The sequence below is a fragment of the Mastigoproctus giganteus genome, chromosome 2 (assembly GCF_048544385.1).
Source record: "Mastigoproctus giganteus isolate SK-2022 chromosome 2, ASM4854438v1, whole genome shotgun sequence".
NCBI lineage: Eukaryota > Metazoa > Arthropoda > Arachnida > Uropygi > Thelyphonidae > Mastigoproctus > Mastigoproctus giganteus.
The window spans coordinates 202,916,401-202,944,154 of record NC_143576.1 but is presented as its reverse complement, the minus strand read 5'-3'; the positions used below and the strand labels follow the sequence as shown (position 1 = coordinate 202,944,154).

The following is a 27,754-nucleotide window of genomic DNA, read 5'->3' as shown; positions in this document are numbered from 1 at the left end:
CAAAGTTTAGAAACTTTTGAGAAATGAAGCAAACAAATCTGTGACTTCTATGATAAAAAGCATGCTTTAAAACTCTTTCCTGTTATAAAATTCATATATTAAAAACAGTGAGGCAGACAACAATGACAATTTTTTTTTAAATCAGTAAACAGTTTTATATGAAAAATGAAATTAATTTTCTTAAAGATTGATACACTATGATAAAATCATTTACTATTAAGCAAAATACATTACAGTATTTTTACTGGAAAAACCATGATAATCTGCAAACATTTATGTTGGTAAAGAGTGTAAATAATTAATATCAATCATTATGAATAATCCCCACTAATGGAGCTATTCTTGCTTGCAGACTTTTATCCTGGTATAAAATGTATAAGTAATTAATATTAATCACCATGGATAATGTCTATAAAGGAAACTATTCACTCAAAGTCTTGATTAAAGTGATAGTTTTTCTTTTTTAATTTCTTTTTTTTTTTTTTTTTTTTTTTTTTTTTGCATTTCTGACTTGAACCAGAATGCAGATATTACTATTTTATTCTTCAAATTAAAATTTGTTTTTTAAAACAGATTTTTATAAAAAATACAAAATTTTTTTGCTTTGTGAGTGGAAAAATCTATGAATTTCTGAAGTCCCTCTTTGAGTAGTTTAATTGTATTTTGTGCAGGTCTTGCAAATGCTAGATTTAGGGTCTATATCAGTGCAAACTAGGGGTGTTTAATATAATAAATAAAAATACAGTACATCATTTGCATTACTATATTTATTTTATAATATAAAATTAAGAACCAGCAGAAGTGTCATACCAGTGACTTTATTTATAATGGATTAACAAGTTTCTCAATTTCTAATCACCCTCAAGAATAAATTGACAAAACTTCTCATAATTATTTAAAATTTTAAGTATATTTTTTTTTAAGTAACCACATTGGAACAAAGAAAACCCATTCCTTATGCTCTACTAATTATATGGTTATCAGTAAATTCCTGTTACTATATGTATACTGAAAACATTGCATTACACAAAATATAAATCACAAAATTCATTTCAAATTCTGCTCACTTTGATTTTAGTTCATTCTTATGTACCCACAGATCCTATAAAAATTAGGGAGATGGAGTTTTTAATATCACTTTTCTTTCTATACGATCTATGTGGTGGTTTGCAATTTGATATTCCCTATAAGAAGGATGAAAACAGAATTAATAAATATTTAAAGCAACTGCTAGAGACATTGAGCAGTTTAAATAAGAAAGTACATTGTGGTTTACAGCTTTGTCATCTACTGATCTGTTTATTTGGATTTAAATATTTGAGAATTTTTGTGACTTGCAGACCATTGCTTTGACTACTTAGGACTCAGGGGCGGACCGTTAACTTTGGGAGACCTGGACTAACACTTTTTGGGGGCCTACGCAATTAACCCAGATTAAACCAAGTTTGGGTTAGTTGTGGCGACTCATTTGCCATTTTGTCGAAAAACTGTTTTTTAACCCGTTTTTAAATAGGAAAAATTATAGGCAACAAACATTGAAGAACTTTTTTATTTTATTTGATGCACTTGGATATACAAACTTTTATATACAGTTATAATGAAAAAAGATTTTGTATACATAACAAACATCAAACAAAAATAAAAAATAAAATGTATTAGATATTACTTTTAGTAACAAACAAAAAAACGAAACAACAAATTTTCAGGTCAAGAATAAAGACAAAGAAAAAAAAAAAAAAACAAAAATAATACTTATTCTTAAAAATAAAATAAATAAAACATTCTAGGAATTATATAATGTAAGTATTTTTAATACATTAAAGACATTTAACGAGTAACTCTTCTGCATTTTTGCATTGCAAATTCTTTTATTTGATCATCACATTGTAATTCTTTGGTTAAATCACAGTTTATGGAAAGAATTGATAAATAATTTAATCTTTCATTTGTCATTGTTGTCCTATATTTGTTTTCTATATAGGACATCCTGGAGAAGGATCGCTCCGCCTCACAGCTAGTGACTGGCAATGGCAAAAAAAAATTTTTAAGATTGTATAGCAATTCGGAAAAACATCGACAAGTTTCTTTTCATAAATTAGCTTAAATATATCGCCGCACGAGTCGTATGAGTCTGGCTTAGTCTGTAAGTAGGATTTTAACTGAATGCATTCATTGACTAAATGTTCATCCATGTCATCCAAATATATTTGGATGACATGGATGAACAACACTATGTGCACTTTCCAAGTCAATATTTTCGATATTAATGCCTTGCAAATCCATTAAAAATTTGAATATTTTGCTAAATTCCCCACAGACATGGTCTCTTCTGTATAAATCCATAATCAACTTATCTAATGCAACGTTTAGCATATCCTGTTTAAATTTTCCTGCTCCATTTAGCGAAACTTTCTCTGTAGATTTATCCGAAAATTTTGAAGTAATATGTCTCTTTTTTAAATCACTGTATTCTTTTTCCACACTAGTACTTAATTTTTTGGCTTTCTCCTCATATTCCTTTAGTTTCTGATTTGATTGTTCTCATATGTTGCTCACAAACGCTTCTAATGACGTAATTAATTTCTCACCTTCACATATGTCTAAGCCTGGGGTCTTCTGCACTTTTTTGTTAACTAAATCAAAACTCTCTAAAATTTCTTCTCAAAAAAACAGTTAAAATCACAGTTTCAAGTTTCGCCAAATTATTATATAAATTCTGTGCCTCTCTTCAAAAATCAAGTTTCTCATCCATATTGTCACTAAATGTTTTTAATATGTTCATGATATCACCGTAACTATTTTTTAAAACTCTAACAGCATCATAGTGACAAGACCATCTAGTCTGGCTTAAACTTTTTATCGAAAATTTTAGTTTTGTTTCACGATTTTTAATAGCTCTCACCTATGGGTAGTTGCAGAAAAGAAAACATATATTTGTTGCAAGACTCCAAAAAAGTTCACAATTTGAGTTGCAACTTTAACCGCTTCCCCACTAACTAGATTTAGGGCACATGGCACATAATCAGTGCATTTATTTTTTTGTTTGAGATGTGCTTGCAAGCCACTGTATCGGCCGGACATATTTGCAACGTTGTCAAAAGACTGTCCTCTACAATTATCCAGTGGCAGTCCATTTTTTTCTAGAAATTCTTGTAAGGAATTGAATAAAGATAAGCCACTGTGACTACTAATTTTTATGAAAGATACAAATCTTTCATACACTTTTCCCTCAAAACAATATCGTACTACAATAGCTAGTTGGTCATTATGGGACAAATCTGGTGTCGAGTCCATCACAATTGAGTAGTACTTTGCATCATCACTATTTATTTCAGCTATAATTCTTTTTATTACTTGTTCATAAACTGTTTTTAATAAGTACGAAGTGAAAGGCTTTGGTCGCAGTTCTCGTTATTGGATATGCTCGCGCATGAATGGATCGAACTCTGCTGGTAATTCCAGAACCCCCATAAAATTACCATTGTGCAGAGAGCCAAATATTTCCTTGTGACCTCTGAATGCTAAGCCCCTTACACTTAAATATTTCACCACTGCAATAACACGTTTTGGGACATTGTGGTAATATTCTGTATCTTTTCTTAGTTGCTCCTGCAACTGCTTGTCAATAACAGACTAATTTTCTTTACGTGTTAACCATACTAACAATGATTTCTTATATTCATTAGAATTTTCGTGACTTTCTAAACAAGGTCCTATATGTTTCCAGTCAGAGAATCCGGTTGTGTATTGAGAAGGATTTTAGAGAAAAGTTTGCAGCCTAGACAAAAAAATACTTCCCATACTGGTAGAATAGCACAACCAAGATCTTTCCAGTAATTGACCATTTTTAATTTTTTTCGTAAAGTACTTATTTGAAAATGATCTGTTTTGTTCTTTGTAATTCCTTATTGAAACTGGATATATATTTTTTGGATCTTTATTTTGGAAATAAGTCATTTCATGTGAGAGACAGTGACTAATAAAATTATCATTTAACTGTGTAGGCCACAAACCTAGGTCAACATATTTAGCAAACAACTCGGCATTTTCTAAAGCCTCTTCTGCCTCTTTATCACTATCTTCTTGCAAAACAGCAACAGAGACTTCAGAGAACTGGCTGTCGTCTAGGTCTTGTATATTTTTCTCTGGTACCGAATGTCCATCAACGTCAACATTGTTTTTAGAAGTTCTCGGTTGTGATTCTAATTCTAGTAATTCTTCATTATTGTTATATACAATTTGTTGTTTTTTCTGTTTCTTTTCGGTTAAGTTATTCTCTCTTTCGCTTATTACTGCACCTACATCGTTTAGATTCTCATTTTTATTTTCCAATACAAAAAAATTTGAAATTTTGGCACATTTACTTCTTTCTTTTTCTCTATTTAATTGTATTTTTCGTTTTTCAGCTCCTCTTTTATATTTTCTACCAGACCTTTTTTTTTTAGGTAATTATTTAATCTGAAAAGAAATAAAAAAAATCTAAAAAAAACAAACCACCACCATGTTAGGTTAGTTGTCATTGTCAAGTAGGCAAGCTTATAGCTTATGCTGCTTACTCGGTGTCCATTTATTTTTATTATGGCTCATTTCGAGTAAATGCAAAAAACGATTGAATTTACCTGCCGACAAAAGATTTCTGGAAAGTGATTTAACTTATATTTATTTAGTATTTAGTAAACTTTGTCGATACTTACCAGTGAAGAAACGAAGCACCTGAACAGTACACTTCACCGAACGAATGACTATTTAATATTCAACTATACTGCACTATACATAACCTCAAATGTCAAATGGTGAGAGCTATGCTAAGCTAACACGCTTTAGAGGAGCTAGACTTGCACTCCCATTCTGACGTTGCCACATTATCTGCATAATTGACAAATGACAAAGTATATTTTGATTTTACCGACAAGGGCGATAGGAGACAGAGCCATATTTGCTATTTACTGTCATTTAAAACATTGATATTTGATATTTTATTCAAATCCAATAGCAAACAAAACCTGTTAGTGTTGGCAAACCAACAATTTAAACTTTATCTAGGTACGAAAAAATTTTGTATAATTTATTTTTTCTTAAATTTTTAATTTAAATTGTTTTAATTTTTATTTTTTTGACTGCAAAGGGGGCCTTTGATTGAATGGGGCCCTGGGCTGCAGCCCATAAAGACCATGACTAAATCTGCCTCTGTTAGGACTGTGTTGTTGCTAGTATTTTTGGCACATCAGCACCTCAGGACATAGCCGACTGGGCTAGCCGGGTGGGTATAGTGACTGCCTGGCAACCCAAAGGTCGCAGGTTCGATTCCCGCCTGGGGATCAAAGTACTGCAAAAACCTTGGGAGGTGCATTATGGCCATAGAAGCCTATGCGCCAACAACTACCAAAAAAAAAAAAAAAAAAAAACCTCAGGACATATCAAGCCTCTGTGTGTTATGTCTGTAGAAGTACGAGTTTGTGGGCCAATCTGCTTTTATGTGATTGGCCCACAAATCGGCGTTTCCCAAACTAAAAAAGTTTGGGAAACGCTGGTGTACAAAGTGCCTTTTGTATACAAATATAGAACCATAAAGAATTTTTTATGGCTGTACCTCTCAAATTAAAAATAATTAATAATGCAGATCAAGAGAAAAACATCATACAGAGGAATACTAAAATTCACAATGACATAATATTTTAACAGCTGTAGTTTAAGTTTCAAGTTTGTACGTTTTGGTTAATGAGATGCACAAAACACACCTGTTAGAAAGTGGGGGAAAGTGTGTTTATTGATAGAACAAACTAAATTTTATCCTCTGTTGGAGTTCAGTTCATTTTTTGTCTAAAATCAAAATCTCCATATAGCTGCATCTGCATGACCACTCCCACCACCATAGAGCACAGGTTCAGTCTAGAAAATTATGACAATAGTCCAAAGACTACCAAGGACTATTATCATAATTTTCTCTCCCACACATATGATAAAAAAGTATTTAGGTTTATTTAGGTAATTAACTTTTATTCCTATATGCAGTGTGTCAACTTGGGCTGTTGATAAAAGTTTGGAACACAGTGTCTGGCTTTCTGGCTGCTTTCAAAAATTCTAATGGCAGTGAAAGTTAGAGTCCATGCCATTAGAATTTTTGGAATATATTATGCTAATTATATCAAAAATCCTGCAATCAGATAATTCTAGATTTCCACTTGGTACGCACTGGGACAGAATCTATGACCAGTCAATCAATATGTATAAAATATATTTATGCTCTACTAAATTTTATATATATTATAAAAAAATATCTGGAATAAGTTTAATAAATTGCCTCCATGGGTAGTTGAGGCTGACAGCATGGAGAAGTTCAAGAGTCAGCTGGATAGTTACCAATGTGAGGAGGGAAACACATATAGGTAGTTTATTTTCTTTTTCATTTTTTAAATATTTATATACTTTACTTTTTATTTTTATTATTCTTTTTCTTTTTTTTTTTTTGCTGGTGTAGCAAAAGACTGTGGTTTCTTTGAATTGTATGATGGTTAATACAAGATATACATTTGCATACCTTGTGAGCCAAGAGCCTATTCCTTCTTTTCCATATGTTCAGTGGTTTTCTAATTTTTGTCACTCAAATCATATTTAAAGTTAAAAATTTCATCTTGTGGCAAAGTCTGAAGAAGCCTACAGCTTACAGTTGCCATAGACCTTTAAATTCACTGTTTTCAGATATAACAATCACAGTCATTCTGTGGAACCCTGTGAACAGTGAGGTTTTACTGTAATAAGACTGTTTTTTTTGTGTTTTTTTTGAATATACTTGCTCTTTTATATTATAAAGATGATTTTTTTTTTTTCAAATGAGGACAAGTCACATCCCATTTTAAAGCATACAGCCAGGAATTAAAAACTGATGTTCATACCAATAGGTTGTCAATCAATTTTTCAAATAAAAGGATTATCTATGATATATTATACTTCTTTTATGGGAACTTCTGTTAAAGTAATTGCCCAATATTTTAAAAATTATGCTACGTGTCATCTGTTAAGATGACACGTAGCATAATTTGGCTGTTATTGTCAAGTTATCAGTTGGATATATACTTTCCTACCATTAATATCTGGACACCTGCATATCTACAAATAAGCTTTATTTCCAGGAAGACTAATAACGTGAAAAATTTAGCCTTTATGACGACAATCTCTAGTCTCTGTGGAATACCCTCCACCAGTTTTTGTAAATGCAGTCCATTATTTTCTACCATCTGGCTTTCAAAGAAGTCATCAGTTCAGCTCTATTTTTTGGGTAGTCTCTCCTCACATGCACCCAAAGATCCAATTCATCCCAGAGGTTCTCTGCAGGATTGAGGTCTGGGCTTTAGGCTGGCCAGTGCAACTTTTTATTGCACATATCCTCAAACCAGTTCCATCACAACACGAATAGTATGACATGGAGCACAGTCCTAGTGATACATGTATGAGCCTTCCCTGACATGTTACCACAATGCAGATAACGTATTATTCTATAGGATGTCTAGATAGACTTCTGCATTCATGGTTATGTGCAAAACTAACAATGAATGGTCCTATGTCATATCATGAAAAACAATAGGAGACCATCATGCTCCCTCTGCTAAACTTCATTATTGGGATGATACAGTCTGGTAGCTTTCTTCGGGCATCTGCCACACCTAGGCACAACTTTCTCACTGGTAGACCATGTACTGTGACTCATCACTTCAAAGCTGTGTTTTAGAGTGAAGATATACATTTATTGCACATAATATGGCAAGATATGTTTATTGTTGTGCCATATTGTTAATATGGCAAGATATGTTATGGTTATTGGTATTATGTGCACATTTATTGCACATAATACCAAATGCAAGATATGGGTTGCCACAAATGTGGTACTCTACATCCTGCAGCACCCTACACTGGTGCTGACACATGTCCCAATCATCCCATGTGCTGCGACAATATTGACCTGCATTCCCAGATGATAGTCTGGTGGGTAGCTTTCTCTGGGTACTTTAAGAAAGACCCAGAGGTGTTCTGAGTTGCTTTGTGACAGTATCAGCACCAGTCTGCTTCCATTTGCAGATCACATCACCAATATTAACCTAAGAATCTTCAGTGCCATTGAAATATCACACACAGACAAACTACTATGTGGCACCCTATTATTATTCCATGCTGTTTGTCTGTTAACTACTCTGTCAAATGCAACAGCTTGTATTTCGTACTACTGCCTCCTCAAAGGAATATGGGCATATTTATAGTTGTGTCTGACACATGGTGTTTGGATAGGATGTGACCAACTATCAATGGAGGGGTGTTCAGATATTAATGGTAAGGCAGTGGAAATGCATAATTTCTCAAGAAATTTGCCATGATATCAACAATAATAAAAATAAAGCAAACTTTTAACGGCATACCTCTGTATAATAGAAGTCTGCTATATTACCTTCCTTCCACTGTATGGCTGATGCTGATTCTAATATTAAGAATGGAAGAAGTTGAGGTGAGGGATCCCCTTAAAACTACTTTTAAATTTGTGTGGTTCTTAAGTTGCAATTAACCAAAGAACTTTTAGCAATATCATGGACATTTCAGCAGACTGGTTTCCATTATCCTCTGTGGGACTGCTCGATGATCTCCTTGCACTAATTCACAGTATATTGCAAGAAACAGTGTTCTGCTTTTGAACAAGGGAGCTATGCTTAGAATATTCCACTTCCATAAAACCAATTGCAAGATTGGCTGGACTGAGAAAAGCATCTAACATGGCTGCATTACAAAAGCATTCCCATTTCTTTACTAATTTGCTATACTGGGCCAATGCATCCCAGTAATAGAAGTTATACTGTATTATACACATAATGAAAGTTATGTTTTTAAATCAGTTTTTCTTCCACAAAATGCTTGCTTAGTTCCATACTGCTTGCCACAAGGTTGCTAATAGGCTAACTGTAGTGTGATGAGAAGCCAAATAGCAACAAAATCAGCCATAACAGTCCCTTCAAGTTTTTAATAACTCAATTAAAAATAATATAGTTGTTTCTAAAGTGAGTAAGGTTGGGCAACATCACTGTCACTAAAGGGACAATAGTTTCCCACACAGTAAAGATGGAAAAATATAACACAGAGTAGCATTCTTTTCTACAAGTAATGGATGTCACCTTTGAACTTGGGGTTCACAGATTATTAAAGGGCACATATAGTTAGCCAGACCACAAAACTGCTGCAGGCCTTTGCAATTAAAAAAATGTCATAGTGAATATTTTCATGAATTATAAATTGACAAAATTCTGTAGTTTACAGAGTTTCATTAGGTTTTTTCTTTTAATACTTTAAAGAATTAAAAGAAAAACATTTATTTAAAATTAAAAGTAATTTTCTACTACTTAAAATGATTATAATACATTTTAAAAAAAACCAAAAAAAAAAAAAAAAAAAAAAAAATTAAAAATTAAAAAAAAAAAAAGTAACAGTGTATCATTGAAAAAGACAAGGAACTATTTACCTTAGCTTGTTAAGCTTTTTCTGCTTCACTACCTCTAATCTTGCTCTCCTTTGCTTTTCCTCATGCTGCTGACGAGTTCCCTCTCGATAAAAATCCCTTCTTTGATCAATTTGTTCTTTTTCTTTCTCTTCAATTTGCTTTCTTACATACGATTCATGTTTGATATTTCGTAACCTTCTAGCCTTTTTGTCTAGCTGTTCTTGATGCATTTCTGCATTTAATTTCCTGAAGGTTACAAAACAGGGATACATATGAATATAATAAACAAATAAAAAACAAAATCTTAAATTAATGCAATATCAATAATAAGTAATATTCAACTAGTAACCAATGTTTAATAAAGATCTACTAAAATGGAACCCTTGAGCTTTGCTGCACAGTGTAAAGTAACAAAGGATTAATAATTTTATCTGATCTCATACAATAAATCGATACAATCAATTGCCATCCGATCTCATACAATAAGTCCTAGGGCTAATATATATACTCTGTGTGTATGCACATACATGTTGAATAATTCAAAACAATCATCCTGATTTCACAAATTTATTGTTAACAAAGCCAATAAAGGTACACTGAAAAAGTTATATATAAAGAGAAAAAACATTTTATCAGCTAATAAAGTTTGGTGTTTCTTTCTGTGTGGGTACCAAGTACTCTGCCTTTAAAATGGCATTTCAACTTAAGCTGTTGTTGTTGTTGGGTTTTTAGGAGCATTAGAACTAAGGCCATATTGCTCCGTGGATATGCGGTGGTCATTCTCTGACCTTTCTGCATTCTTTGTATTTGGTGGTCACGGGCTCGACTCCCAGTCTAATCAAGAAGCGTGTGCTACGCACTGCTGCTCCTGCCCACCTGGCTACGGAGGCACCTCAACTTAAGCAAGCATTTTGTGTACTTACATTTCATACGACAAAAAAACAAGAATTTCAACTACTACTACTATATCTTATAAGTATGACAAATATCCACTTCGTGGACATTTCACTTTGCTGAACCATTTACACTTGTGCTGGATCATTTATAGACACCAGGAGAATTTACAAGGGGAAAAACTATATGATGGTATGTTATTAGTGTAGTAACAATTGAGCATCTTTGTAATTTTTTTGTTCACAGGCCAAAAATATCTGTCACACTAGTTGTGAACTGAATGCTCTTCAAATGTATGCAGAATTCTGAGGAAATGTCTTGACTTTTACTCTTACAAACTGTAACAGCAAAAGCAAATTCGTGTTTGCTGTTGTTTTAGTAGCAAACATGAATATAACAATGAAGCACTTGCCATTTTTTTTTTTGATATTAACAAAGATAATGTTTCAATCAGCATCATTATTTGTTCACTGCCACATTCAGGATTAATGATAGTCAAAACTGAATCACACTGCCATCTTTCCATATCCCCTTCAGCTCATGATACCTGTCAACCTTTGTGAAATCATCCATTTCAATTCTCCATCTTCTTGGTTTCTTGACCATCACATTCCTTTAATTACATTCCTCAACCAACTCTCTCTCCAAACTCAGTACACATTCAATCCAATTTTTCTTTCATTTCCTTATAGCTTTAGCATATTACTGTCTTCTCCTACCATCCTCAGTGTTTCTTAATTTTTAATCGTTTCAAGTGTCCCCCACACTCACATTTGAGAAGCTTCAGCTCTAATATTCTTTTTCCTCAGTTCCCATGTTTCAACTCCATAAAGCAAGATACTTCATACAAAACATTTAATTATCCTCTTCCTTAACTTCATATCAATTCTCCTTGTAAATATTTTCCTTTTTTCAAAAGGAATTCAATGCAATTTTAGTTATAATTTTGTAACTACATCTCCCATCACTTGTTAGTAAACCACAACAATGTCTGTCTTTATTCACTTGAAATATTCTCTTATCACCCATTTTTACAGTTATTTCCTTTTTATTCCTTCCCACATCATAACTTTTGTGTTATCAAAATTTATTCTCATTCCATATACCTCTCTTTCCTTAAATCTTTTGAACAAAATCTTTCATCCCTCTTCTGTATACAACAGTACTGCAGTATCATCTGCAAAGATGTAAATAGGGAGTAAAATTGTCTATACAACTACACTCCTTATTTTACATCCACCTTCTCTGTCTCTCTTCTCAACCTCTCTTACTATTACCTCTACATATGTATTGAACGGGGTTCGAGCCCGTCACCACCAAATACGGAAAGGTCAAGGAATGACCACCGCATATCCCGGAGCAATATGGCCTTAGTTGCTAATGCTCCTAAATAATAACAATAATAATATGTATTGAATGATACTAGAGAGAGAGAGAGAATCTATTTCACTTCTCTGCCTACGTCCTCCCATTATAATCTACAAACTCAACCTTTTCACAAGTGAGTTTTTTCCAAAGTTATTATTATTATTATTAGCCATATGGTACAAGGAAGCCTGAGGCTTATGCTGCATCAGCCAAAAAAAAATTCCCCGAGTTACCCTGAGAGAGAGAAAGAGAGAAGTAGAAAGGAATTGCCAAGAAAGAGAAGAATGATGATATCCAGCTCAGGACCCTGGGTTTACCAAGCCCATACTCACCAGATGTGAGACTTTCAAAATTCATAAAATGAAAACTTCACATATGATGATATTCAAGAAAACTTCATATATAAATGCTTTTAAATACTATTTTTTTCTTATTTTGGCTTTGTAATATTTCAAAAATCAAAACAGAATTTAAAAATTGCAAAATGCTGTAAAAAAATCATAAAAGTTTTCAAAATAATAAAAACTTCATTGTTACTTCTTTTTTTGATATAATACTATCTTCTGAATCTACTTATATATCACTTGATTCAATTTTATCAACTTTGAGATCTGAATAGAGAATTTCAGATTTTGTAAGCCAAAATCAAACAACAATGGCAGACAGGTGCTACTGCTATGATTTTTAAATTCTATTTTCATGCTACCATTCATTATAAGCTGAGCTATTATTACTAAGTTACACAGATGAGGGATGTTGTCACTTACTGGAAGATTTGTAATGTACTTTGAAACATTTGAATATATTTTTGCATGAGGTGGATCAGAATTTAGTTACACTATATCTAACACCCAAATAAACTTAAACCTTACACATTTTCTTTGCTGTCTAAAATTATTACTATAAAATCTGCAATACTTCTTTGAACTGTGCCTTCAGGAATGGCCATGTTCTTTTTTTTATTAGTCAAAAACAACAGGATAAACCTATTCAGCTACAAGGAGTAAGCTAGAGAATTTTAATTTACTGGCCTGAGTCAACTGTTTGAACAAACCAACTATAATTATTGTCTTGTTCACTCATTACATGATTTAGTTATTGCTCCAGTGAGTTGTCTATATTGTTAAAGATTTGAAAAAGACTGTTAATAGTTTATCTCTAATGGTGCAGTAGGAGTTGATCACATTTCAAATCTGTGTCAAAGTTACCAGTTTTTATTTCGTAGACATCTTTTTAATTAAACGATTATAAAGTCATTTGTACCTGAAAATTAGTTATCTTACAGAATTGTGCTAGTGCCAAAGAAGAATTGAAGGATTTTCACTGAAATGCAATAGGGTCTGTGAGGTATCCAGAATTTTTTGAGAAGTCTTTGTTATCTTATTAAAACATCAGATTCTAGAAGAGAGGTAAGTGGCCATCCATTATAGACTGGGTAAAAGGTGCACTTTTGCATGCATTAGTGAATAAATTATAGTGATCATGGCAAAAAAAAAAAAAAAAAAAAAGGAACTGTCATGTTCTATTTTTGGATATAATCAAAATTCAGCTTTTGATTGTATAAATATTCAAGCTTTGGTAAGAATGCTGAAATTGTCTTTTCAGACTGTAGCCAATGTGTCAGACATCAGAACTACAACCACACCCTGACTTACGTAAGGGTTGCATTTTGCGGAACTCCACGTAAGTCTGAATTTTCCTTACATAGGGAATTATGTAGCACTTGCAACTATGCTCGCTGAATTTGATTAAAGCAAAAAAAGAAATGTTCGATGAACATGCAAAATAGCATTATTTATTCAATTCAATCTCAAGCGCAGGAAAAATTGCAAAAGTGTACAAAATTACAAAGTGTGCAATTACAAAAATTTCAAAATTATAAAATTATAAAAAAAGAGAGAGGAGACAGGCTTAATATCAGCAAGTTTTACCTCTCAAGCATCGTTGCCAGAATCAACATCTTCAGCTGATAAGTAAACAGCTGTATCTTCATAAATACTTCTTGCTTTTGCTTGAATGGCCATCAGGGGCACTTGCTTCTGAATCTGATTTTCCATTCATATTATTAATAGCTTCTCCATCGTCAATATGGCACCTGAATGCTGTTTTGTGATCACTGTTGATTTTAAATGAAGTTTAACATTGACAAATGTAAAGTACTACATATGGGAACAGCAACCCCAGAGCAACATATCAACTCTGTGGTACTACACTGACAGTGGTAGAGAATGAAAGGAACCTGGGGGTGGTTGTGCAGGCAGATATGAAGTTTTCTGAGCAGCAGACGGGCTGCAAGAGTAGCTCATGGTGTATTGTCGATGATATATAGGAATTTTTCTAGCAGGGATAAGGAGGTGATTATTCCCTTGTATAAGGCAATGGTCAGGCCACACCTAGAGTACTGTATACAGGTCTGGAGGCCTCATTTCAAGAAGGATGTAGAGATGCTGGAACGAGTATAGAGAAGGGCAACAAGATTAGTGAATGGAACAAAGGGGTGCTCTTATGAAGAAAGGCTTAAGTTTTGCAAATTACAGTGTCTGGAGACTAGGCACCGGCGAGGTGATCTGATAGAGGTGTATAAAGCCTTGAATGGTTTGAGCATGCTCAATGCGGATGGGATTCTTCCTCTTGTTTAGAATAATCACCTGAGAGGGCATAAATTCAAATTGAGAAAAGACAGATGTAGGATAGGCGTGAGGAAATTTGCCTTTAGCCAGCGGGTGGTTGGTTGGTTGGTGGAATAGACTTCCATCCTTTGTCGTGGAAGTTGATAGCCTAAATAAGTTTAAGGCTCAGCTGGACAGGTATTTCGAACGAACAGTGGAGTGAAGTGGAAGTGGTTATTTTTTATTTATTTATTTTTTTTTAAAATTTTTTATTTATTTATTTATTTATTTTTTTTTTTGGCTGATGCTGCATAAGCTTGCTTTCTTGCATCAAATGCCTCTACTAATGCCAATGCTAATATGTTCTTTTATATGCGCACTGTCCTGTTGAAGCAGCAAGACCTAATTCCCATACAATAGATGACAAACTTTGCCCTGTTTCATACTTCTCAATCATTTTCATCTTCATTTCCTAGCACTGCCACCACTTGCATTTTCCTTTGATCATTCTTTTATATGCGCACTGTCCTGTTGAAGCAGCAAGACCTAATTCCTGTACAATAGATGACAAACTTTGCCCTGTTTCATACTTCTCAATCATTTTCATCTTCATTTCCTAGCACTACCACAACTTGCACTTTCCTTTCATCATTGTAATAAGTAAATAAGAACGAAGAGAAGATTCTGAAAATTTATTTATGTTTTTTATATGATTGAAGACTTCAGTGAAGGGAAAACACATTTCACCATAATAATATTTTTTTTTTTGATATGGTAGTTGTTGGCGCATCGGCTTCTGTGGCCATATTGCACCTCCCAAGGTTTTTGCAGTACTTTGATCCAAGCCCGAGGCGGGAATCGAACCCGCGACCTTTGGGTTGCCGGGCAGGTACTTTACCCACTCGGCTAGCCCGGTCGGCTCCATAATAATATAAAAACCCACACAATTCCAGTTATCAGTATTATTGCAAATGCAATAAGATAGAGTTTAAAACCTGTTTATAACAGATTGCACTAACAGAAAAGCCCAATAAACTGGAAAGTGCAAATTGTTTTTATTATTTTATGGTCATAATGATGATGAGAACATGTGTAATGATGAAAGTGTAGTGTATTCTCTGGCCAGACCACGTAGCCCTCCCTCTAGTTAGTGTTTGTAAATGTGTCGGCTACGCATTTTGTTTCTGCATCCTTTAGCTAAAAATGATTTTTGTGTTGTGCTTATTTGACATAAATTTATATAAAACTAATACAATTTTCATTATAAAAATGACCTTTTAGAGAGATAAACAGCTTAGTTATATAGTGAAAATTTCAACTTCTGAGGTCTTGGAATGAATTACAAAAAAAAAAAAAAAAAAAAAAACAACAACAATGTATTATTGGGTTCACTTTACAATATTTTCATAATACTTCCATTTATTCCTATGGGATGCAAGATACGTTTCCATATTTTTCAGTCTGCACCGGCTGGCAAAAACTTACGTAAAGTCAAATTTACATAAGTTGAGTATTACGTAAGTTGAGAAGTGCCTGTAATTTTATCTAATAGGGACTTTGCATTTCTCATATAATAATACTTTTATTTTGCTTCACATATATTAAGAGGGATTTTGCAAGGTAGTACATTGTTGGCGTGTGCTTCTTTTTCAGCAGTGTTAATGCATTTTATGAAGCAACAAGAAGGCTTTATCTCTTATGTTGATGGCATAGCTTTTCATGTAGTTATTCAATTTAAGGAAGACATACAGCTAAGGTCAGTACAGGTTTCAGTGACAGTTTATTCAGAATTATGTCAAGTCAATTAGTCTGGAGATTAACTTAGCAAAAACTAATTACACAATTTTTTTTCTTTAGGCAATTGTATTTCTACAGACCCAATAATATAGTTTTGATAGCCTGAAAGAATATGTTAAATTTCTGAGTGTTATGCTGGATATTTTGCTGAAGTTTTGTGGTCACACCCAGTTTTTGAGAGGGGAAATTTCTACAGGTATTTTTGTTAATGAAAATGGTTTGCTCTTTATAAATAATTTGAAGATTATTATGAAATTCTTCAACATCTGTTTCCTTTCTATCTATAACTATTGTTTTCCTTTGTGATAAATTACTAATGGCTACACAATTAATCTGATTCTGTCATGGGAATACTGGGTGTTAAAACAGATAAAATGGAAGAGTGTTGGACCTTGTTTAACATCAAGGACTCAATTATGAAGGTGACAACTAAGATATCTGTTGAGCTTTTGAAGAGTGAGGATAACTGCTTGATATCTGAGGAGTTATCCATTACAGGATCCCTCCCTTACAGACTTGTGAACTAGGCTGTAAGGGGATCCGCCAATGCTGCAACCAACCTGGAATAGAAATATGACTTCTCTCTCCCCCCCCACTCCCTTTTTTAGTTTCAGGCAATAAAGAATTCACACACACGCACATTCTTGAATTCTTATCCTTAATCTTCTGTTTATTATCCTCAACATCACTCCTGTGACATGCAATATCAAACTAACTGTTCTGAAATCCTTGTATCTGGTTGCATTCTTTTCCTTCTCTGTATATCTTGTATATTGGATTTTTCCTTTCTCATACATCTGAAAACTTTTTTTTTTTTTTTTAAATCCCTTATTCCTGCATTTCACATCACTTCCATGCTTTCTTTACTTTCCTTAATGCAGCCCTAACTTTTGTTTCAATCACTGTTTAACCCAATTTCTTTGTACTATATCTTTCCTATTACTGTGTAAATTTAATTGTAAATTTTAATATATGTGTGAAATGTGTTAATGTAAATTCGCTATAAATAATAACATAAAAATAAAATAATACTTGCCTGAGTTAAATAATATAATACAAAGGTGAAAAGCCAAGGAATACACATATTACATATGTACTGTATAAACATTATATGAGTGGGTCAGAAGTATAGTGAACCAAGTCCAATTTTTCTTCAAGTCGGGCTACAGGTATACCTCCAAGCCAATAATTATTCAGTGAAAATGTTGACCAAGCTCTTAGTTCTTTAGCCAGTCAATAGAGAGCAGTGGTGACTTATAACGCTGAAGAACATCAGATAGTGTTTGTTGTTTCAGTGTGCCAAGTCTATCTTGACTTGGCCCACTCTGTAATGTATGTGTGAAATGAGATAGAAGGTGGAAGAGGGTCTCAAGAAATCTCAACTGTTATTACAAAGCATTTAAATGATAACACTAGTTATAAGAAATGTAGTAAATAAAAATAATTACACAAGTTAGTTTTTAAATGGCTAGTGGGCATACAAAAAAATGATAACATAGTTTGTCTTTACTTCACCAATCAAATTAGCAAAATTTCTGGGGTACTGAGCAGCCAAAAAAAAAAAAAAAAAATAAAAATAAAGGAAAGAAATGAATGTCTATAGAAAGTTACCACAGCAACAAGTGTTTTTGGTGTACATGGTATCGTAAACTTTTTTTACACCTAAACTTTTCCAATTATAAAATAACGAAGAATAAATGTGAATAGCATACTGGAGGAATATTCACAATGATGTAATTCTAATAGACATTTAAATATACTGTTTTTTTGGTGTATGGAATACAACAAGTGCACCAGCTAGATAGTTAACCTGAATAATTTAAAGGATTTTAATTAGAGGGACAGTACCAATTCAAAAATAAATAACAGAAACACTTTTAGACCACATTTGTTTATGAGAATAATATTTAATATGTTTATATATCCAAACATTCAGTATAATTCAGTAAACTAATTGACCATCTGATACATTTTGGATTCTAGCATTAGACCACAATAAATCTAAACTGGTTTCTCAATGTTGACCTCTCCTGCACACAGCTAGTTCAAACTGCTGAATTAGCTATACTCTTCCTCAAATTCCTAGTGCATTAATGTAGGTTCAAAATACCTATTCAGGTTGTCAGCAACCTAAGCAAGGTTCTTCTTCTTCTTCCAGTCACATAGCTCCCTGAGGTGCTGTTGTGGCCACCAACAAATTCCTCCAACTGCACTGATCGTGTGCTATACGAGCAGCATTGCAAAGTGTCATGCCCAAAAGTTCGCTGATCCTATCCTTTCACCTAGTTGCAGGACTTCCTCTGCACCTCTTCCCTTTGGTTTTTCCTTCCATTATATTCTTCAACAGAAAGTTTTCCCTTCTTACTACATGACCAAAAAACTTGAGTTTTCTTTTGTTGATGCTATGAAGAATTTTAGGCTTGCCAATTTTATTCAATATCCACTCATTTGTTCTTCGATCCAAGTAAGTTTTACACACAGTATCTTCCTGTAACACCACATTTCAAATGCCTCAATTTTCTTCCTGTCAACTCTTTTCAGATTCCATCCTTCACATCCATAATTGGCAACCGAAAAAATTAACGAATCAATGATTCTCAGTTTCATCTTTAGGGGCAGATCATGATCTCTCCATAACTTTATCAGATCAGCGAATATTTTTAATACATGAAGAATCGCTGCTGATAATCAGCTCAAGAGATTATTAGTGGCATGTTGATTATCAAATGTTGCTTCTCTAACATCTGCTGTTGAAACTTGTTATCTAATAAATCCACAAAAGTCTTGCTAGCGTGTGAATGGGCAACCCACAAGTTTTCCAGTCAATATCTAGAAAGTTAAAATCCCCAATTATAGGAAAATATGATTTACTGGTCCACTCTATTTCTCTGTACAGCTGTTTGTTGTACTCATCAGAGTCATTCAGCCTAAAAAACACTTCTACTCTCATTTTTATTTTCACAGTGTTTATGTCACACCAAACTGAGTCACCTTTGCAATGGCCATCCATGTTGACTTTATGCACTGCCTTAGATTTAATATACTTCTTAACTAAGAGCATAATCCTCCCCTCTCGTCCTGTCTATACTTTGTGTGCACATTGTACTCACTGCATTCAAATTCTGCATCCCTTATGTCTGAGTGACACCTGTCCCTGATACCACCAAAATATCTATATTTTACTATAGATATTTTACAATATCTACTTCAAAATATCTACTTCAAATTCATCAAATTTATTTATTATGCATCTAGTAAGTGTTTGGGATTTCAAACAGGACTTTAAATCACTGACATCTTGCTTTCCATGCAGCTGCAGGTTCCAATGAGTCATTTTCACCTCTGCCTGCAGCTCTAGTTAATCTATTAGAGTGAGTATCCCTACACGAGCTATCAGTTTCCTAACCCACCTAACACTGTGTTGATACCATCAGTGAATATTCTTGCACCCCTTTAAGTATATCCCAACCCTGTAAAACAGTCTCTCCTGTTAAGAAGCATAAATCACACTGAGAAAAATTCTACCCCATGAGCCTTGCACAGTCTGTCCTTGCTTAGTGATTAATAAGGCTCTCAACATGTGCTCTCTCCTGCTGTGTCTGGGCAGGATTGCAGACATTTTCAAATTTAACTGTAACTCACAATTTATTCCCAAAATTGCCCTCATTGCCCTCAGAGTCCAATAGAGTTCAAGAAATGAATTGTTACTTTTTTTTTAGAAATGGATAACCTGTGATTGAGTCATGGATTTTTTTAAAATTTTGGCTGACAGAAGAAGTTTGCTTTATTGCATAATCTGTCCTGATTAATATTAATAATATAAACAAAATACAATATATCTACATACAGTAGTATCAACATGACTGTGATTCAATTCCATATTATCACGAAATACAGTTAATAATATTCCTGTAAAATGCCCAGTTTAAAATCTGGAGTATAAATATTTTAATGGCAAAATCATCACAGAAAAAAAAAAGTATAAAAATTAAAAGATCAACAAATCATTCAAGTAAAACAAAATCTCAAATATAGTTAAATGAATCACTGCCAGTAGCAAGGCACATTTTTGGGCTTGTCTGTCCCACTGCTCTACTGACCCTGCTCTTCCCCATCATGCTGTCAATTCAAACTGATTTGAAAATTAGTTTCCTATTAGTAGTTGTTTATGCACAGTGACCAGCAGAAGAAGGCAACAAAAGAGGTGTGTGTGTGTGTGTGTGTGTGTGTGTGTGTGTGTGTGTGTGTGTGTGTGAGAGAGAGAGAGAGAGAGAGAGAGAGAGAGAGAGAGAGGGGGGGGGGTAGAAGAGAATCGCCAGAAAGAGAAAAATGATGATATCCAGCTCAGGACCCTGAGTGTGCCAAGCCCATACTCACCAGATGTGAGCCCCTGGGGTTTGCTTGGGTTTCAAATAGAATATGTCACTGAAGTAGACAAATATTACATAAGAATAATAATCAAACTGCTCAAAAAGTACTAGTTAATTTTCCATACAGTTTAAGCAACAATGTGAGAAATATAAGATATAATTTAATAAGATATCATCCCAGTGCAAATATCAGAGAAATTATGTAATTACTTCACAAGGACTCTATATTCTTCTAGCTCCTTTTGAGCTTTCATTTTTCTTAAGCGATCCTGAAGGCTGATTTGATTATCTCGTGCAAGAGTCAACACTTCAATTGTTTCTTTCTTCTTTTTAATGGCTTCCTTTTCCTTTCGTCTCCATTCTCTTTCCTTCTCATCTTGAGCTCTTCTTGCTCGTAGTGCATCCTGTGTTTTAAATTAATAATCTATATAATTATGTTAAACACTAATGGAGTGCTGTTAAAACAAATCATTATGCTTAGTTTAATAGTTTAAATAATTACACAAATTAGCTACTAAAAAAATAATGGTTGTAGCTTAGTCCATGGGTACATGCATTTTGTTTCTTAATGTGCAGATGAGGTAGTTTTTACCCAAAATTTAATTGCTTATATTGTATTCTTTTATGAATATTTGTCTTTAATATTTCTTTTCTTAGTCAATAACTCTATAAGCACTCTATTAATAGAAGGGGGACTCCAAAAGTAATGTAGACAATTTTTTCTCCAAAGATGTATTTATTCTACAAATTGCTATTTATACACTGCATAGGAACACCATTCCTGCATCTTATGCAAATGGCATCATCTTCCCACTGGTGGCACTATGTAGCTATTGCCATGCCTGGTGATGGCTATAATAATACCATATTAGATAAAAAAAGATCATTGCAGACAAGTCTTGTTATCCAAAAAAAATATTTCTCTCACTACTGTAAGAAGAAATTTTGAGGTCACAAAATGGGCAAAATTTAAGGGAACCAAAAACTCTAATAAATTAACAAAGGGGATGGTTGGACAGCATCTATTCTTTTTTACTCCTCAAAATTTTTAGAATAAAGAAATTGCTTTAATGAATTTTTTATCACTATATATCTCTAATTAAAAAATAATTAAATGATGCAGATCAAGGGCAAATACTATACTTCAAGAATATTAAAATTCCTACAACAGGTACACACAAATATTTTTGTTTTTGGCGGCTGCTGTACATAAAAATAGAAAAACTGAAAGGAAAATGAAAAATGAAATTATGCATTTATAAAATATATATTGACTTTTATCCTACTGTGTACAGCATAATACATAGGATTTTTCTGCTGCTGATACAAATCTGAAAAACAGACAGTATTTTGATTGAACTGTACATGTAATTTCTATGTGGGAAAGGTGCAAATTACCAAAGTAATGTTTTATGTCTGCTAAAGGTTTAAATAAAATGCATTTATTTCATTTTTATTTAAAGTAGTTTTATTTAAACTGCTTTAAATAAAAAAAAAAAAAAAATGGAAACTGGATGCACAAGTGAGCTAATGCATTTTTTTAAAGCTTGAAATATTATTCAAATTGTTTATTTCAGCTTGGCAAGAGATCAATTCACATCCATTTAGGCAGATCAATCATTTGTTATACTTGATAAATAGCTATAAATATTCATTCTTTGATACAAGGCAAGAAAATACTCCCCCCCCTTTTTTATCAGCTAAGTGAATCACTGCTAATAAATTTCCTTAATTTAATTAGGAAAAATTAATATGTGAAACTGGCATTATTGTGCCCTGTGATTGGTTAATCTGCATGTGATTAGATTCTATTTTTCAGTGAGAATTTGAACAGGAATATCTGATGTGAATATGTGGTGCTCCATTTTCAAGTGCTTATAATATAACCAATCATGAATAATTTGAAGCAATATTTTTTACAGATCAATAATAATACTATGAGAACCACAAACAGAAATATTATACAGCAGCAGAATTTAAAAAAATTCATAATCTAAGTGGTCATATGGAGCAATTTTCACATTATTCACTTTAGGATATATGGGACTATCTCTCAATAGGGTGCCAAAATTACACCTTGAATGGTGTAATTTTGGCACCCTATGTTAAAAAAATTGTATATATGTGTCGTACAGTTTATTTTATTATTCAATAATTACATGCAATGCACATATCAGCTGTCATCTGAATTTTACTGGAAACTGAATTTTAAGTCATTATGAGATTAGTGCAAATGCATCATTTTAACCTACATATTAGTCATTCTACCTCATAGCATGAGGCCTTTGCCCTTAAATACTTTATAGTCATTATATTCATATTCATATATTCATACATTGCTGTATGAATTCATGAATTCATATTTATTCATACATCATAAATTCATACATTCAAATATTCATACATTGCTGCATCCATCATGAGTTTCTGAAAGTTGATCACATGAGTATTTTTTGAAAGCACAAAAAATACCTGTGTGACCATTTGTATTTTGAAAGTGTTAGTGTTTCTTTTAAATAGCTACTGCTGTTATGTATTCATAATAGCAGTATATATTATGACTCTTATTGGACAGCATTCATGCATTTTAAATAGCAATGTACTATTTCACTGGAGTAGTGCTTTTTATTTAGCATGAGTAATGCAATACCAGAGCAACTTGTGATGATGTATTGCATTCATGAGATTGATGCATTCATAGCAAACCTTAGTTTGCTCATAGCAAACCTGAAGCTTTTGTCTAACCTGTACTTTATTTATTTATTTATTGTGTAGGTGGCCTTGGCCAAACTATGGCAACTCCTCAGTGTATATATGTGATGATACTGTACTGATAAAGGCCAATCAGTGTAGTAATGTAATTGTTTTGTGGTGAAACAATTATACTAATTGTAAAGTGTCATGGTGCATTGTTTATATTGTTAGAATGGCTACTTCATCCACATCTACAGAATGTGTACCCATTTGGTCACCATCCGTAGCATGAGCTGAGTCAGAGTCTACTATCATCTGAACTACTGAGTTCTCATCTTTTTACACTTAGCATTAGCATTAGTAGAGGCATATGACGCAAGAAAGCAATCTTATGCAGCATCAGCAAAAAAAAAAAAAAAAAAAAAAAAAACACTCCCATTTTACCCCTCCATTCGTTCCAAATACCTGTTCAGCTCAGCCTTAAATTTATTTAGGCTATCAACTTCCACAACAAAGGATGGCAGTTTGTTCCACCAACCAACTACCCGCTGGCTAAAAGCAAATTTACGCACATCTATCCTATCTTTCCTCAATTTGAATTTATGCCCTCTCAGGTGATTATTCTGAGAAAGAGGAAGAATCCCATCAGCATTGAGCATGCTCAAACCATTTAAGGCTTTATATTGTGATATTGATAGATTTAGAGTAAAACGTGCGATGTGGTTAAGATTTAACAATGAATTCAGGAATAGTGTTTCGTTAATTGAATGGGATTTAACATCAGAAAAATTTGTGAATAAATTAACTGAGTTTATACAGAGATCATGTAAAAAGGGTATGAAGACTTAGTTGGAAAAGAAAAGAAATGTTTAAGAAGAGGAGTCAGTTTCAAAGATTAAGAAGTTTGGTGATTCGAATTTATGTGAGACTGTGAGAGAACAATATAGAAGTTTAAAGCTTGTGTTCGTTCGTGCTGTCTACAAAACTAAGATAATTAAATGGAGGGAGTATGTGGGTCAGCAAGGATCAAGGGACCCTTGGAATTCAGTATTTAAAATTTTAAATAATAAAAAGCACTTAGGAAAAATAGCTTATGCAATAGGAAGTGATAATAATAAAAGATTGACTTGGAAAGATTCTGTGAATGGGATCTTGGGGGAACTCTTCCCAGATAATGATGATCAGGAAAGTATAATGCGAAGACAAATGATCTCAAAAAATGCTAGATATAATTCGAATGAAGAGGATGAGCCTTTTACGAATTTGGAGGTTAGTAACACAGTAAACCATGCAAAGGATGGCAAATCGCCGGGTCTGGACAAAATAGAGGTAGAGGTGTTTAAGAGAGCATTCAGGATGTTTCCTGAATTGTATGTAAAATTATATAATAAATGTTTAGATGAAGGGGCTTTCCCACCAGTATGGAAGATTGCACAAATAATATTATTGATTAAAAGCACGGATAGAATGCTAAATGAAACCGGGGCATACCGTCCCATTGCTCTCCTTTCTGTTCTGGCAAAAACATATGAACGGTTATGTATGAACTGTATAATGATTAGATATGAAAATAAATGTCTAGCATCTAAAAATCAGTATGGGTTTAAAAAAGGTTGGTCTACTGATGATGTGGCATATAGACTGGTTCAGATGGTGGGAGATAGTGATGAGTGATATGTCCTTGGTATATTTGTTGATTTTAAAGGAGCTTTTGACCGTCTCTGGTGGGAGGGCATTATAAATAGGACAGGCAAGACCAAGTGTTCCAATAAGTTATATTCTGTTTTTAGGAATTACTTTGTAAATCGTGAAGTTGAAGTAAGAACAAAATATACTGAGATTAAGAAGAATGTATATAGAGGTGGTGGGTCCCTTTGCATGGAATATTGTGTTTGATGAATAGTTAAATTTGAAATTGGTTGGTGTTGATAAAATCGCATATGCTGATGATCTTGTCTTAATAGTAACAGGGATTGCAAGATCTCAAATAGAAAAGTTGGCTGAAATTGCTTTAAATACACTCCAGGATTGGACTCTGAAGTATGGACTGAAAATATCAAAAGAAAAAAACAGTGCAAATGCTATTAAAAGGTAAACTTAGTATGAACCCGGCCCCTATTGTGAGGCTTCTGGGTGAGTTGGTTCAATATATGAAGGTAAATAAGTATTTGGGTTTAAAGTTAGAAGAGCAACTATTTTTCACTGAATATGTTAAGTATTTAAAGGAAAAAGTGAGGGCACTCTATGCTAAGTTGTGGAGGGCGGCAATAAGAGCTGATTGGGAAATAAAAGGCCGAGCTATAAATATGTTATATGAATGCCTATTTATCCCAATTGTAACATATGCCTCTACAGCTTGGGTGCAGAGTGTCAACTGTTCTGGTTCAAAAACATTTAAGTTAGGTTCAAAGATTCGTGTTATTGTCTATAACCAGAGCATGTCGAACCGTCTCTACAAAGGCCTTACAGGTGGTCTCAGGTAAGGTCCCTGTCTGGTATGAAGTTTTGTTGTCTGGCATGATATATTTTACAAAAAGGAATATCAGAAAAACTCATATGGATATAACGTCTTGACCGGATATAAATCAAGATTACACTGCTATGGATATGAAATATGAAAAGAAAAGGATATTTGAATTAAATAAAAGAGAAATGGCAAGTGCAGTGGAATGAAGCAGATAAAGGAAGGCAAACTTATGAGTTTATACCAAGAGTGGATATAACTGATAGCAAAAGGAAACCTTGGCTACAATTTGGTATGCATGCGGCATTCCTTTTGACGGGACACAGACTTGCCTTGAGACTTTGTCAGTCTCAAGGCAGGGAATGATGGGTTTGCACTTGTAGTGAATTGGAAACATCTATGCATATGATGTTAGATTGTGCAGTCTATGCTGATTTGAGACATGAATTGGAGGTTTCTATGGGAAATCTTGGAATGGGGACCTTGTGGACCCTATTCACAGATAAACGGTTATTTTCCTATTTCAATAATTATGTGGTGGCAGTTTTTAAAAGAAGAGGGCATCTACAGCTAGATAGTAGAGACACGTCTCATAGTGGCAGGGGCAGTAACTCTTGACATTAAGATCAATGAATTAATTTTATATCAGATCTTTCTTTCAAGAGGCTAAGTGGCAAAAGTATTATAAATTTTTATATTTTGAGTTGAGTAAAAATTTATTATTTTGTGTTATAAGTTGAATTCTAAAGACCAGTGCTTTTCTGTGACGGTACTGCGTATCGGCACCTTTATTAACAGTAATGTGTGACATTTGGATGCAGTGCACTTCGAAATTTGTAATATTCCGTAAATTTTTTTTACATGTTTATCTACTATTCAAATAAGCTTAAAATTATTTAACTAAATTTACATTTTTCACTGTCTATTGTTAAGATATTTTCTATATAAAACTGTATAACCATTTTTATAATTCTAAATTGCTCAGTCGGACCTCTGTTTAATTATTTTGAATTCCCCTTGGAAGTTACATTTCAAATAGTTTCCGTTGAGTGAAAAAATTTTCATATAGCGAACAGATTAGGAGAGAATTAACTCGGTATGCACTGTTTGCATTTCTGGCCTTCAGGCAATTTAGGCAATTAGTGCTGCTGAGCGAATTAAGAGAGCTAAAGGGATTACCATTCTATAATTTAGTGGTACCTGGTAAAACCTATCCGACCACTTGTCCCGCGTACGGAGAATTCGCACTGATCAACAGTGAGCAGATCAAGGTGTATTCCCAATGGGCTCTGGGAATACAATGGGAAATTAGATTTCTTTAGTGTGTTACATTTTCCATATCTTGTTGTATGTAAAAGTAAAATTGAAAATATTCGAAAATTTTATTAAGTACAATACACAATTACATTTAATGAGAATTTTTTTCATAATTAACAAAATTTAAAATACTGTTTTATTTCACTTTCCTCGTGGACCATAGGTTGGACACTTTTGTGAATTAACTGTAAGCGATCCGTTTGAGAATTATGAGGGAGTAATTTCTTTTACCCCGACAAATGATCATCTGTTGTTTCGCAGAAGTGCGTTATCCACATTTTTCCCTATCTCTGTTTACACGATCACAGTACCTGAATATCCGAACGACACTGACATTTTCAAAAAAAAAAAAAAAAAAAAAATTTCAAATTTAAGAACTAGTGACAATACCGGTGACGAGAGAAGGAAAACGAGAACAACTAACGTATTAAACCTCCTAGGCATGAATTGTTGGCATTTGGTGAAAATGAAGTTAGAAAATTGTCAATTGTTACAGTTAAATGCAATTTGTGGATTTCGGGGATACCTAATTGAAAAGATGGTTTCGGAAGAATTCAAGAATTTGATGGACGCTCTGAGTATGATACCAATTTCATTCAGTGAATGTGAATGAGGATTTTCACAAATGAATCTGATTGCCAGCCCAACCAGAGCTTCGTTGATGACAAAAACAGTTTCTTCACTACTGTTTCTTAAAATTGTACGCCTACTGCTAACCTGCTTTGATCCAGCAAAATATGTTGATTCGTGGCTGCTTCAGAAACGT

The 27,754-nt window shown here is 33.4% G+C and overlaps 1 protein-coding gene across 1 annotated transcript in view; it reads right to left on the bottom strand.

Annotated features, from left to right (window-relative positions):
• Positions 1-1,077: 1,077 nt before the first annotated feature.
• LOC150089920 (cilia- and flagella-associated protein 45-like) overlaps positions 1,078-27,754 on the bottom strand; it is a 154,820-nt gene continuing 128,143 nt past the window's right edge. The window contains exons 10-12 of the mRNA XM_090390133.1: positions 20,724-20,917; positions 9,497-9,721; positions 1,078-1,184 (exon numbers count right to left, since the gene is read on the bottom strand). Of these exons, the coding sequence (XP_090246259.1) occupies positions 1,112-1,184; positions 9,497-9,721; positions 20,724-20,917 (492 nt within the window). The 3' untranslated portion in view covers positions 1,078-1,111. The remainder of the gene's footprint in view (positions 1,185-9,496; positions 9,722-20,723; positions 20,918-27,754) is intronic.